Source organism: Seriola dumerili, unplaced genomic scaffold (genome assembly GCF_002260705.1).
Source record: "Seriola dumerili isolate Sdu_G_001 unplaced genomic scaffold, Sdu_1.0 BDQW01000322.1, whole genome shotgun sequence".
In the NCBI taxonomy this organism is placed as follows: domain Eukaryota; kingdom Metazoa; phylum Chordata; class Actinopteri; order Carangiformes; family Carangidae; genus Seriola; species Seriola dumerili.
In genome coordinates, this window is record NW_019174577.1 from 1906925 (window position 1) to 1921384 (window position 14460).

The following is a 14460-nucleotide window of genomic DNA, read 5'->3' on the forward strand; positions in this document are numbered from 1 at the left end:
TCTATTGTCTTAGACCCGAGGGAGGCAAAAGGCACTTTCCATCTTTCTTAACAGGCCTACATTTTTACATTTTAGTTAGGTGTAACGAATAACATTGTTAATTGCAGTCATCGTTAATCTTGTTAGACTCACTCCTGCTTATGCTGCTATTATAAGACACGAAATAAGAAGTTTAGGAACCACTGAACTTGTTCATTATTAGGCAAGTAAAACAATAGAGAAATGATAAGTGCTTCAAGGCCCGGTCCTTTAACCAGACTCTACCTACATCATACAGAAATTGCTTTGGCAGGTAATCTGGGACAGTGTAGGATAATTATTACTTGCCTTTATACTGTATGTTTATACACACACACACACTCACACACACACACAGTCACACTGATACATGCTCGCTTGCATTTGGAGGGAGATCAGTTGTCGTAGTTGTTCGGCATTCCACTCAAAGGTGTTTATTTTTAGCCCTCAGCCACGATCCCCCCTTTATCTGGACCTGTGCAATTGTGGCACAGTGAGCGATTGTATTACTGCTTTACTCTAGTTCACCAAACTATACAGCACATATTACAAGAGACGAACCTTATCAATGGGAAATTACAAATCAAGACCATCTCAGACGTGTACAGGTAAATGGCTCAGTGTCTTTGTGATGGTGTGAGTGTTTTTAATTTTTCTGAGGGCTGTCAACAAAGTTTGAGCCAAGGAGTGTGGGTTTCACTTTTTTGCTAGCATGATTTTTTTTTATATATATATGTATATGTGGTTTATATAGCAGGTAAAATGTGGATAATTCTGCTTATAGGTTGTAATTCACAGTAGAAATAATATAATTAAATTGTTACTATGTTTGACGTTGTGAAGACGAGTGGAAGAAGAAGGTGGGCGAGTCGTACTCTGTGATCGTCGACAAGCTGGAAGACGACCTGAAGCTGAAAGACAGCGAGCTCGTGGACCTCAAACTTGCTTTCGGGTGACAAAAAACATTTTGTGTGTTTAAAGCTGTAACTCAGTCTGTGTGAGTATTTGTCAGAACTGCATTTAATTTAACAAGTAGGTGCTTTTTTTTTTTTTTTTTTTTATGCCTGCGCTCTTCTTGGTTTGCTCACTGTTCTGTGTCAGAGCGGCTTCAGTTGTCACAAGCAGGTGATGTTGCTTTTTCTGTGGCTCAGCTCCGATGAGGCTTTTCAGAAGGTGAACTTGAGCTACCGAACAGAGAAGGGGCTGTCGCTGCTGCATCTCTGCTGCGTGTGTGGAGGTATGCATGACTACTAGAGTCTATTTATAACACCTCAACAAAATGTGACAGTGGAAGGAAGGATTACTACAGACCGGCTGGCATTATTGCCTGAAGATGACCTTTCTGGTGTTTACCACACAAAAGTAAACGGTAGATTTGAAACATACTGTACATGAAGGTTGAATATAAGAAGTTCAAATGAAATACATTTGAAAGTTACAACAACAGTTTCCCTACGGATCCAACAATCCAGACAAATCCTGACCTTGTTTACTCACTCACAATAAACCAGATCTTCTGTTGAATGAAGGATTTTTTTGGTAAATTGTTACCAGGGAGCAAGGCCCACATCCGCACTCTGATGGTTAAAGGCCTGCGTCCTTCCAGGCTGTCCAGGAATGGCTTCACCGCTCTCCACCTGGCTGCTTACAAGGTGAAGAAATTCAGATTTCAAAAAATATACATTTCCAGGTGCAATCTGTGTCTTTCTCTTGTTTGTGTCATTTGTCATCTGATAAAGAGCTTTCTGTGTTTTACCACATGGTGGAGTGCAAGTACCATCAAAGGCAGTGTGGTTGTTGCTGCATGTCTGAATTGCTTAATTTGTGGTTACCTGTCAGAACAGTCATGGCCGTGATGATGAAGCTGTGTTCATGTTCTGTTTCCAAAACCGCAGGACAACGCTGAGCTGGTGACGGCTCTTCTTCATGGAGGGTCGGACGTACAGCAGGTGGGATACGGTGCCCTCACCGCCCTGCATGTCGCTACACTGGCTGGACATCATGAGGTGAGAGCTGAACCCTGAACCTTTTCTTCTTTCTACTACACCTGACCTTTTTAATGCTCTTGTATATTGATAATCTCCCCACCAGGCAGCAGATATTCTCCTACAACATGGGGCTTATGTGAATGTCCAAGATGCTGTGTTTTTCACCCCACTGCACATTGCTTGCTACAATGGCCATAAGCAGGTAAACTGCTCCAGTTAACCACATCTACACCCTGATAGAAACACACCTCATGGTCCAAAACTGTTCTCCCCTGATTATATACACTTCCCTCTTGTCTCTCTCTGCCAGGTGGCAAAGCTGCTGCTGAAGTTTGGGGCAGATGTGAATGCGAGTGGTGAGGTGGGTGACCGGCCGCTGCACCTGGCTGCAGCCAAGGGTTTCCTCAGCATCATCAAACTGCTAATGGGGGAAGGGAGCAAAGCTAATGGTGAATGCTTTCCCACATTTAGTTAATATTCACCTGAGTTGGTGGCCTGTAAATGAAACATAATAGCTTAATGCAGACTCTTGTAAAACAGCCTTTAGGCTACTTCTACATTCACTTGCTAAACCTGCTGATTTCCCTCTTCAAAAGCCACAGGGAAGCTTATAAAATTCTGTAGTTGGAGATGACTGTGGGGACTTTCTCTGAACTTTTCTCTTCCCCCTTTCCAGTTAATGCTCAGGACAACGAAGATCATGTTCCTCTGCACTTCTGCGCTCGCTTTGGTCACCATGAGATTGTGCGTTTCCTTCTGCAGGGCAACTTTGACGTACAGCCTCACTCTGTCAACATCTACGGCGACACACCTTTACACTTGTAATTGGTTGTTCAGTGTTGGTAGCCTTCTGTAGGTTTTATAGTAGATGACATGGAGCGGAAATGACGTGCTGTGTTGAATGTGGTGTCTCATCAGGGCCTGCTATAATGGCAAATTTGCAGCAGTGAAGGAGATTGTGCAACTTTCTGGTACAGAAAGTCTTTTAAAGGAGAACATATTCAGTGAGACAGTACTTCACAGGTATTTCACTGTCTTTACTTATAGTCTGCAAAACAGAGACAAACATAAGTGTCACCTTAAAACACATGATTCCTGTTGTGGAGGTGTTGATGAGAACATACCCTGTTTAACAGTGCATGCACCTACGGTAAAGACCTGGAGATGGTGAAGTTCTTGCTGAGTCATAATGCTATGAGCATCAACCATCAGGGCAGAGATGGACACACAGGTGACTCATCACATCCTCTATTTTCGTGTGCAGCTAATTTAATTGCAATTCCAGTCGTGACTTTCATTATTACTGTGTGTATCATGTGACACGTTAAGCTCTGCATAGTGCCTGTTTCCACGGCCATATCCGTCTGGTGCAGCTCTTGCTGGACAGCGGCGCAGACATGAACCTGGTGGCCTGCGACCCGAGCAGGTCCAGTGGGGAGAAGGACGAGCAGACCTGCCTGATGTGGGCTTATGAAAAAGGTTTGTTAGGGCGATGATGAGCTTAGCTGTCAGGAAACATCTAACAAAAACTATTATTACCTTTTTATCTTTGTGTTTTGCAGGTCATGATGCCATTGTCACCTTACTGAAACACTACAAACGCCCAGATGACTCCCCCTGCAATGAGTACTCCCAGCCAGGAGGGGGTGAGTCACCCGTCTAAAGAGTAATAATCCTGAATAAAATCACACACGGGTCCCTCCCTTTAATCTGCCTGAATACGTTGGCTCTCTTCCAGATGGGTCCTACGTTTCTGTCCCGTCTCCTCTGGGAAAGATCAAAAGCATGACTAAAGGTAGTGAGATGGAGCGAAGCACAGCTGATTCTTTTTCCCCCACACTTCATATCACTGTCAGCTGACATGAAAACACACACTACCTGTTGCTAAGGCAAGGGTCCTAGCCTGCTGATGATAACACTGGCCTGATATCCTTACCAGCGAAATCGGGGGTGGTGTGAACTACAGATCTGTTTCCATCCAGTGTGATATCTGAGAAACAATTGATCTGAAGTTGATGAAACCCAGGTTAAAAGCCTCTAAACAACAAGGGTTAAACATTACTGTTAAAATATTATAATTGGCGTGAAGTGGACACGATACCAGTAACTGACACTAAGCATCAACTGTTGAGCCACTAGCTTAAAGAGGCTTATAACCATATGTTTTGTCCATACTTTCATACCAATGTTTTATAGTTTTTACCAAATCAAAAATAAAGTGATTATCAAATGTGCACATTCATATCTCATGAAAAGAATCAGAATTACTTAAGCAGAATGAGAGTGCTGAAATTGATCTATTATCACTCTTTTTTAACATGCACCGAGGATATAGTTACACACAACACTCAGTAGATCGCAAGTGACATCCCACTCTAACACAGAAATCAGCTCTCCTTTATATACCGTTATAACACCACCCTTTGATAGAGATACAGGAACAAAACAACACCCGATATCAGCCTGATAGACCCTTATTTCCAGAACACTCTTATCCCAGTTGTTACCCAAAAACTGATGGTCTTGCATATCAATAAACATTTCCTACTAAATGTTTTCCTGTCAAAGTATACTAATAGGCTCAATTGTGAAATCAGTACATGATGAAAATGCACCATAATCATCATTTTCCTCACACACTGAATTAAAAAGAGCAACAAGATGACTTTTCTGTGCGCTCCCAGTTAAGGTTAATGCTGCGTTGTCTTTTCAGAGAAAGCAGAGGTTCTCCTGCTCAGGGCCAGCCTCCCATCTCATTTCCACCTTCAGCTGTCTGAGCTGGAGTTTAATGAAATTATTGGATCAGGTAACTCTGTTCATACCTTCTCCGTTTTCAGTTCAACAAATGTGCCTCCAGGTGCGACAATATCATTGATAATCATATCTGTTTAACACTCAGGCTCCTTTGGACGGGTGTACAGAGGCAAATGCCGAAACAAAATTGTCGCCATCAAACGGTACTAATCCATTTAAAACACAACTCAAGATGCCATTTAACATCCCTTTCCTGTTAGAACCCACTCAGGTCTTCACTCTCCTCTGTAGCTATCGAGCCAACACATACTGCTCTAAGTCAGACGTGGACATGTTCTGCAGAGAGGTCTCCATCCTCTGTCGCCTCAATCACCCGTGTATCATCCATTTTGTGGGGGCGTGTCTGGACGACCCCAGCCAGTTTGCCATCGTCACCCAGTACGTCTCCGGAGGCTCGCTGTTCTCCCTGCTGCACGAGCAGAAGAGGTGAGGAAGCGAGCATAACACAGTGGAACTCACAGTGTGTTATGATGTGCATAAACTACATAAGGGTCATCATCCAGTGCCCACTGACACACACAAGCTAATAAACTCGAGAACTTCCCTGTCATGTAACCTTCTTCTCTTCACATGTATCAGCATCGTGCATTAGAAGTATTAATTCTAACAATTTCACACACATAAAATCACAGAAAGGGCAACAATTTTTAAGACTTTGCAGGATTAAAATAATATCGGAGTCTTTTCGATTAGTGGTCAATTTACAGAAAATTTGATCAAATTAATCAATAAGATTTGGGGAATAATAATGTTGATAATTTTAGTTGTTTATAGAGCAAAAGTGTCAAATATTTATTTTATATTTGAACATCATTGGGTTTTGAACTGTGTTGGTAAGATAAAAGAAAAAAGAAAGAAAACAACTAAAAGAAACAAAAGAACATCTTGGGCTGTGGGAAACTGTGGTGGAAACTTTAAATTTTTTTCTAATATTTTATTGAGTCAATGATTAACTGAAAAAAAATTGAACAATGATGAAAATAATGGCTAGTTTCAGAAGTTTGTAAAAGAGTTGGACGAAATAATAGGGACACGAGTCCAGTAAACCACCACTGCAAATATCAGCCTCAGGACCATAGAACTGGGTCAACAATAATAAACTACTATTAAACTAAACAAAACACAGTTCTGGTAAGCCCTGTGCAGTGAGCACCAGAGTTTATTGACGTTACGCTTAGTTCCTCACACATTTTGATAGTGTCTAAATCCTGATGTCAAGATCAAACAAGAGGTCAAACTACCCCGATGCCCCCCCCCCCAGCCGGGATCATCATTGATCCAGATGAAGTGTTCGGCTAACTGTGTGGCCAGGTGTTGTCTTTATAGACTGTCCTATTGATCTGTGTAAAGTGCTATGTGTGATTGGCAGTGGACATTGATCTGGCTCTAAGTGGCTGCTGCTTTAATGATGTGTCAATGGACAGGCTTATCGACCTGCAGTCCAAGCTCATCATTGCCATCGACGTGGCCAAGGGCATGGAGTACCTGCACAACCTCACCCAGCCTATCATCCACAGGGACCTCAACAGGTGGGTGCCACAGTAATAACATATGTGGTGGGATGCTATTGGCAGTCTGAAATAACTATTGTCATTGCAAATAATACATGTCTTCCTTCCAGTCATAATATTCTGCTTTATGAGGATGGACATGCTGTGGTGGCTGATTTTGGAGGTAAGGCCCAGAGACTTATTGTAGTTGAATTACAGCTGCCTTAACCAACTTTTTTATACATCAGCATTTATACCTGTGTCTTTTGAAAGACGAAATAACTAACATTTGTAAGAGGAAGAATTGTTTTCATTTGTTGATTTAACTGGCAATAAAACTCCCCCTTGCTCAATTTAATCGAGTCAGGGGTTTTGCTGCTGCAGCCTCACTTGGTCTGGTATGACCAGTAGCTTATGGTGGCTAATTGTAGCAAACGTTCAATAGATATTTTTGTGTAACTGACATTACCGAGTCGGTTTACTTACTTATGACTATTCTCTGCTTGTGCTACTGTTAGATTACGTTTTCAGATTTACCTCTGTCCTGCCGCTGTTCAACAAATGTTTATATATCCTCGCTTTAATGCAGCTTTATAGTCATGGGCCATACCATGAAGTTCAATGTAATATAGCATCAACTAGTTTAACATTTCATATTTTTTGGAGCTAATATTGTGATAAACTTTGAAAAATAATTAGTGATATGTAATACCATTGCAATCATCCATCCCTACACTCGGGAAATGTTTGTTCACCCTGGGAGCTGTGTTTCTGTTCGTTTCATAGTTCTTTGTAATTCTGGCAATCAAGAGTGTTTATTCCCTGGCGCTGCTGATAAAAAGTACAACTAAAGGACGTAACTGCCAACAGATGAGCATTTTTTTTTCATCATCATTGTATGTCCTTCCCTTTGTCTGCAGAATCTAGATTTCTACAATCTGTGGACGAGGATAACATGACCAAGCAGCCAGGGGTCAGTGCTGTCTCCTCTTTTTCTCTCTTCTTATTCGATGTCGCACTAAAAAAAAACCCTTTGGAATGAGTTCGCTCTCTCTGGCCAAATACTCTCACACCATCTGCAGCATTAGTGGAACAACAGGGCCTTTTGGAAATAGTGCCTTGTTGTTTTTTGTTTTTTCTTTTGCTGGAGCTCAAACTAGAGCTTCTGTTGGAACCTGTCATCAATTACCCAATTATCCACCAGCTAAAAAAAAAAAAAAAAACTGCCTCCATGCAGATTCTGTCTCAATGTGCTGACTCATCACCATTCAGAGTGCTTCGCCTGCAGTTTGGTGTTAAGTGTGTTGCATCTCTTGGGAGCTGCCTGTTGTGAGGAACTACTTGCCCTTGCTGGGACGCAGCGTTTATGTCAGTAATTGGGTCTCATTTTGTCTGTTTGCATGTATGTGTGTGTGTGTGTGTGTGTGTGTGTGTGTGTGTGATGGCCTGATTATGTTGAACTTAAATCTCACAGTTGATATTCTGTTGTTATTATGTTATTCTTTTTATTCACAAAAATTCTGTCCATGGCAATACTGCCTTTACTCTATGCATATACATATATAGTATATATATATATATGTGCCTGTATGTGTGTGTTTGTGCAGAACCTGCGCTGGATGGCTCCCGAGGTGTTCACCCAGTGTACTCGCTACTCAGTGAAGGCGGACATGTTCAGCTACGCCCTCTGTCTGTGGGAGCTGCTTACCGGAGAAATTCCCTTCGCTCACTTAAAACCTGGTAATTTTTCTCCAGTCACAGGCTTTAATGGTGTCACTAAGCGTGCAGACCAGAGGACAAACTGAGGGGGATACAAATTTCATGGCAATCCATCCAATCGTTGTTCAGGCATTAAGCTCAAAACCACAATTGTAATCCTCATGGTGGCATGCAAGAGGAAAAGTCAGAATCACCAGAGTCAGCATAAAACATCCCTCTGTGAACCATGGATGTCTGAACAAAAATTCATGGCAGTAAATGTTATGGTTGATGAGATATTGGAGTCTGGACCAAAGAGGCTGACTGACCGACCAACAGACTGACAATAACTAAACTAGAGCTAACGTGGCTACAAATATGACAAAATATATTGAAAATCCATACAAAACAACACAAGGAAAATAATCTAACGTCAAACGGAGAACAAAAAGGCTGTTAGACATTAGATCATTTTAAAACTAAATTTAAAATGTTCTGCTACCCTCAGCCGCTGCAGCAGCAGACATGGCGTACCATCACATCCGGCCTCCTATTGGCTACTCCATCCCCAAACCCATCTCTGCTCTTCTGATGAGAGGCTGGAACGCATGCCCAGAGGTAAACCACCTGATTTCACCTCTTGAACCTTGATTCTCAGCAACAGTCAGCACAATGCCAACTTGTTCTTGATTAATATATACACTGCACTTTATACAGGTTTACATAATGTAGTTTACATCCACATTGTGCTCTACAATCCTCTCTATGCAAGTATTGTGTCTTAGTTTTAAACTGTAAAACAATCTTTCCACTAATATCTTTCTACGTCATTAGCTATCGACATACTGAAGCTCTGAGAGGCAAATGATGCCGCGTCAGCTGCTGCGGCTGCAAACGTGCAGCACTAACGAATGGGACTGCCGTATCCCCATGTGATACATTAACTCATGCCTGTTCATATTTAGGAGCACATGTGACCTATTTATGATGCTGCCCCCTCAGCGCTGTTATGTTCATAATTAGCCAGGTCTCATTAAGACACATTATTACACAGCCTAGCATGTTGGCACATTTCTCCCTCTGTGGTCCATCTCCTTCCTGTTTGCCAGTTAAGGTTGACAACCAGTTGCGTGTTGGTGGACATGTCTCCCTTGGCGATGGCCTCGTCCCAGTGTCACCTCCTCAAGACACTTTTTTTTTTGTAAACAAGAGTGCAATTGTAATAGGCCGTCACAAGGTTGCGTGTGCACACAATTCCCATGATGCTTCACCTGTACAGTACACCAGCTACCATGGGGTTTGGAAGTGGGACATGCTGCACTGTGTTTACAGGATTTGCACAGAATGTATCAGTTAAAATCTGAGACACTTTGACTGAACTTCCAATATACATGATTATATAAACGTTCAAGACCAAAACAATGCTGTGAAGTGTTTTTTCTACAGAGCAGTAATTACTTGATTACTGTCAAACAAGGAAAGTGCAAGTGCAAAAGCACTTACTAAAATCAAAATGAGAGGACTTTTGCATTATTTTGTTTCCATTTTTACTGTTATTAATATTTTCCTGATTTTTGTTTTGTCTTGGTCTCATTTATTCAAAACAGAATGCAGGCCGACCTTGACAACTGTCTGAGGATGTCATGTATAATTGAACAGGTCTGGCGTGGCAGTGTTTGTTCTTTTCCAGCGAGGCAAGAGATCTAAGGACTGCTTTTGAAGCAGAGTTCACCTTTGCTTCATGTGTGGGCGGACTGAAATCAGCAGAATGCACAAGCCAATGTTAGAGTGTGTCTGTCTGTTTTGGGTTGTACCTGCTCCATTTGATTGTTCAACCTTGAAACAGAAAACAATAATAACAGTAATGGTTTGATTTTTCTGCCTCAGGATAGGCCTGAGTTCTCTGAAGTGGTTTCCAACCTCGAAGAATGCTTGTGCAATGTTGAGGTATATAATATCACACACGTTTGTAAATGTCAGCTCCTGTTTGACATGCTGTAGCAATTTAATTCTCTCAGTCATGACTATATTTCTGCGTCTGTGTGTGTTGTGCCTTATACGTGTGGTTCTGTCACAGCTGATGTCTCCAGCTTCCAGCAACAGTAGCGGCTCCCTGTCACCCTCCTCCTCCTCTGACTGTCTGCTCGGGCGAGGAGGACCCGGCCGGAGCCACGTGGCTGCCCTTCGTTCTCGTTTTGAGCTTGAGTACGCTCTCAACACTCGTGCCTACGCCTGCTGGACACAAAGGTAAGAGAATTGAAGCATGTCCTCAGACAGATGAAGGTCAAGAGGGTGAGAATAATTTACTGCACAATGGCAACGTTCACATGCACCCAGTTAAAATAACCAGCTATTGGTCGTAGCAAAGTCTGGGTACGGTTTTAATCAGTTTAAGTTGTTTGCATGAAGCTATGATAACCTGCTGTTGAACAAAGCATACTTTCTCTCGCTTGATTCTCAGTGAGCTGAGTTGCGTCTTTTAGATTTAAATCTAAACCACTTGAGGATTGAATCAGACCTTTACTGAATCAAACAGTAAACATTAAGACGCTAAAATATTTGCATATACAAATTCCCAAACTTTATTAACTGTTAAAGCTTGACATTGTAGATCCATGATATTGCATCTGATGACCTATCTTCTGGCCTTACATTTATCCATACATCCATCCATCCATTAGCTATACTGCTTATCCTTTGAGGGCTGCAGGGGGGCAGGAGGCAGGGTAGCCAGAGAACCTAGAGCACCTCCTAACTGAGGGCCAAACTGGGGTTTGAACTCAAAACCTTCTTGCCATGAGGCAACAGTCCTAGCCGCTGCACCAAAACTTTGTTGGATAATTTTGGAGAAAACTGACCCAGATCAAATGTCGTTTCGTTGTTTGTTGGTTTGAACACCAGAAGGGAAGCTTTACCAGCTCTTCAGCCTTTTTTGAATGATATTTTGCTCAAACTAATGTGACCAAAGCCCCGTCAGATAATTTTTCAAATGGTGAGTCAACAATGAGAATCAGAGTTTCTTTCAGATTAGCAGCATCTAAAATATTGTACTTCACTTACACTCAATCAAGTAATCAGCTTAATTTGGAAATGCTGAAACCAACTGCAGCAATGACGCACGTAACAAATTTTCATTAGTACAATTCAAGTCATAAATAATGGAAGAAATGCACTTGCTACACTGCTTGTCAGAGCAAACAACATGACCAACATAAATATACCAACAGCAACAGCAGCAATAAGGACGTTTTAGTTTGTCATTACATAAAATCATAATTGAAAGTGGTTAAGTGTTTAGATGACATAGTAACCCAATTGACACTGAAATACAATGACATCTCAAACATCTCCCCTGATTATTATTAATGTGCACATTCATCAGCCAAAAACTGTGGCACTGAGTTAAAGGTCCATTAACATTTACATAAAAAGTGTAAAGATGATGAGATAATGCGGTGTGTGAATAAAGTTGGACAATCTCATCTGGGAACTGCAGTTGCTCCAGTACTACAATGCAACAATATAGTATGTGGCAATTCTTTTTAGCAAATAAAAACATGACTTCATTCAACTACTGAATCCTCCTTCCAAGATGGTTTGTTTTCAGAGTTTCGAATGGTTGAAATGTTTTGTTTTGTGAACACAGATGTTCAAATTTATATGGTTAATTATCTGTTACCATGTGGATAATCCTAAATCTGTTTTTGTTGTTAACCTTGGTAAATGTAGTTAAATGTTTTTGGGTTAAGGCTCTGCTAACAGGAATTCGACAAACATCATGTCTGGGCTTGTAGACACCACTTGCTCTGAACAATTGTTTGCCAGCAACATGTAGACCAGTTAAAATACTTACTGCAACAGTGAGGAGAGGAGTTGCTCAGATACCCAACAGGAAACAAAGGAAAGCAAATGCAATAAAACATGCATGGTATTCTGACCGAGGAGGAAGGCCTATATTAGGCGCATGGCTTTGAGCCTCAGTAGTGTGTGTGTGTATGTGTGTGTGTATGTGTGTGTGCGCCTGGTAACAGTCACTATGGTCCCAGTAACAGGAGGTGGGGTTGCTGTGATGTGGCGATGGCTTCTCAGTAATTTCCAGGCGCTCTATCAAAGGTTAGACAAGACTAATTCAGCTCCTACACGTCTTAAATGTGTTATACTAAAATTTTCCAATATCACCAAATAACTATAATTGATCATCAGTAAAAATTAATTGTTTTCTTTTCATGACGTGGTGTGCAGTTTTTGTTTGTTGTCGCCCCATCAAACCTGTCACCCATTTTGTTTACAGCAAGTGAGAGCAGCCTGGTTTTAGGCTGGACCTTCGATACTGAATTCGCTTGTGTCTAGTCCCTTTCCATGTAAACGAAGAAGTATATATTTCTGCATTAGTGTTGTTTTGGTGTGGAGTAATGAGTTAGGGTTGATTTTATTTTATTTTCATTTTCAGTGAGCAACGGCGAGCATCTGGAGGCCTTTCACTGGAGGAACTAAGAAGGAACATGCAGTTCTCTCCCATTGATCGAAATGGTTTGTGTGCAGAGTACATGTACTGTGCTGTATACTGATGTAATTGTTTTTTGGAAGTGACAGTTTAGCAGTTTAACACTCAGGTCGGGATTAATTCACATTCAAATTAAGGTAGTTCTCTGAGATTATATTCTGTAGCAAATTAAGACTCCAAATTATCTTTTGAGGACTTAATACTTATGAAGTGTTTATTTTGTCCATTATCTTTACCCAGTACTGTTGTTTATTTCATCCTCTCATAATTCTTTTTGTTTTTTATCTAATTGTTGATTTTGTACTTTTTATTATAGTTATTCATTTTTAAACCTTCTTGCAAAACAGACTGTGTGTTCTGCTCGTAGGTAATACATAGTAATTTAAAGGATAAGGCTGATCCTATTCTGTATTATTCCTATTGTCAACAAACCCCACAGTCAACAGCCCCCAGCTCATACCTCTACAGACATAATATACCGTTTCATTTGTAAAAAAAAAAGTCAGTAAATTCCTGAAGCAGCTGGGCACTGAGTACTTTGCGGCAAACGCTACCTAAGCAGGGGGAAATAGTGTGTTTGTTGGGAACTATTTTCAGCAGTGGACTAATACACATTTGGTGCTCTGGTGAGTATATATGGCAGTAGAACAGTGGATGTTTCAACACGTCAACAAACTACAGTGACCATATTCATAGTGATGGAAGGAGCATGTCACCAAACGCACCAATGTTGCTCTGTGATGCCTTTTTAATAGTGTCTGGACGACAACGGAGATCTATGGCACAGAGGAATGAGAGATATCAGTCTTTGAGCACACTGACAACACTTGTTAATCTGTGACATTAACAGTTAGTTTGGGTTTTTTCATAGGAATTGTTGACAGTAAGAAATATACAGAAAATCATCAGCTTTATCTTTTAATTGTAAATAGTAAAAATGTTGTTATTGTCAACATTGTTATTCACAAATGAAACACACCACAAATGAGAGAGTCACTGTTGCTGCCGACTTGTCTGTTTTTCAGGGTACGTGTCTGATCCCATGAGCACCATGAGATTCTGCTCTTCCCTCAGCAGCAGCGGCAGCTTCGAGGACAGTAACTAACCCTGCTAAAAACACCCAGCGCTCATCATGACCGTATTAATTCAGACATTCATCAATATTTCTGAGTATTTATTTTAAGTAAAACTGTATAAACTGATGGCAGGAATAGAAGATATTGCTGACTAATTGCTAACTAAACTATTTGGTTATAACATATTGTATGTTTTACATTACCAGTACCCAGTACCTCCAGTACTGTGTTATTTACAGTTACATTTTTTTTTAAATATTTAGTTGAGGCTTTTCGTTTTTGTAAATAATTTTGTTTTTGTGTACAAGTTTTGCAAAAATCTGAAATACAATCTTTGAAAACCACTGAATATGTGCAATGATCACAACTTTGCATGTGCACACAATTTTATTTTTAAACGGAAAAATAGCAGGTCACTCTCACTCTCATTTCTCATTTTTATTTTCTGAATGACCGAATCACACAAGCGATCAGTCACTGACAGATATGAAATGAAAAGATGAAGCCTCACAAACACACACTAGCCATAAAAATCAGGTGATAAGGTGATGCAAATAAATAAACTCTAAGTATAATTTTTTAAAAAGAGGTAGTATTAGCAGCAATAATGACACAAATCGGTGCCTAGATTTGACATTTCACAATATTATCAGCTTTAATAAGTAATTATCAGAGTAATGATGAGGATTGAATTAACCATGTTAACTTAGCTAAGTATTCCTGTTGTTCTGATGCATTTTCGTCTAGATAGTGTCATCTAAACAAATAGTTATGTTAAAGCACTGACTGTCATTAACACAGAGTGATGACAGATCTCTGATCAGAGCTGAAGTCTATAAAATCATGCTTGTGGCAGTGAGTGGAAATATAAA

General features: G+C 40.7%; 1 protein-coding gene across 1 annotated transcript; it reads left to right on the forward strand.

Annotated features, from left to right (window-relative positions):
* Positions 1-493: 493 nt before the first annotated feature.
* On the forward strand, positions 494-13891 carry LOC111232152 (serine/threonine-protein kinase TNNI3K). Its single transcript, XM_022759529.1, has 25 exons — positions 494-626; positions 862-970; positions 1170-1255; positions 1573-1670; positions 1914-2024; positions 2110-2208; positions 2317-2455; positions 2683-2827; positions 2925-3029; positions 3143-3237; positions 3336-3485; positions 3569-3652; positions 3745-3801; positions 4720-4812; positions 4906-4963; positions 5052-5246; positions 6245-6349; positions 6442-6494; positions 7231-7283; positions 7918-8050; positions 8517-8626; positions 9896-9955; positions 10086-10255; positions 12459-12538; positions 13538-13891. The coding sequence occupies exons 1-25, from the start codon at positions 587-589 to the stop codon at positions 13615-13617; spliced, it is 2508 nt and encodes an 835-aa protein (XP_022615250.1). The 5' UTR covers positions 494-586; the 3' UTR covers positions 13618-13891.
* Positions 13892-14460: the final 569 nt, after the last annotated feature.

Bases quoted from the DNA above. Each gene is read 5' to 3' on its own strand.
- LOC111232152 (XM_022759529.1), top strand. From the start codon at position 587: ATGGGAAATTACAAATCAAGACCATCTCAGACGTGTACAG. The intron at 1,671-1,913 runs GTGAAGAAATTC...CCAAAACCGCAG, and splicing joins TCCACCTGGCTGCTTACAAG to GACAACGCTGAGCTGGTGAC. The intron at 2,209-2,316 runs GTAAACTGCTCC...TCTCTCTGCCAG, and splicing joins GCTACAATGGCCATAAGCAG to GTGGCAAAGCTGCTGCTGAA.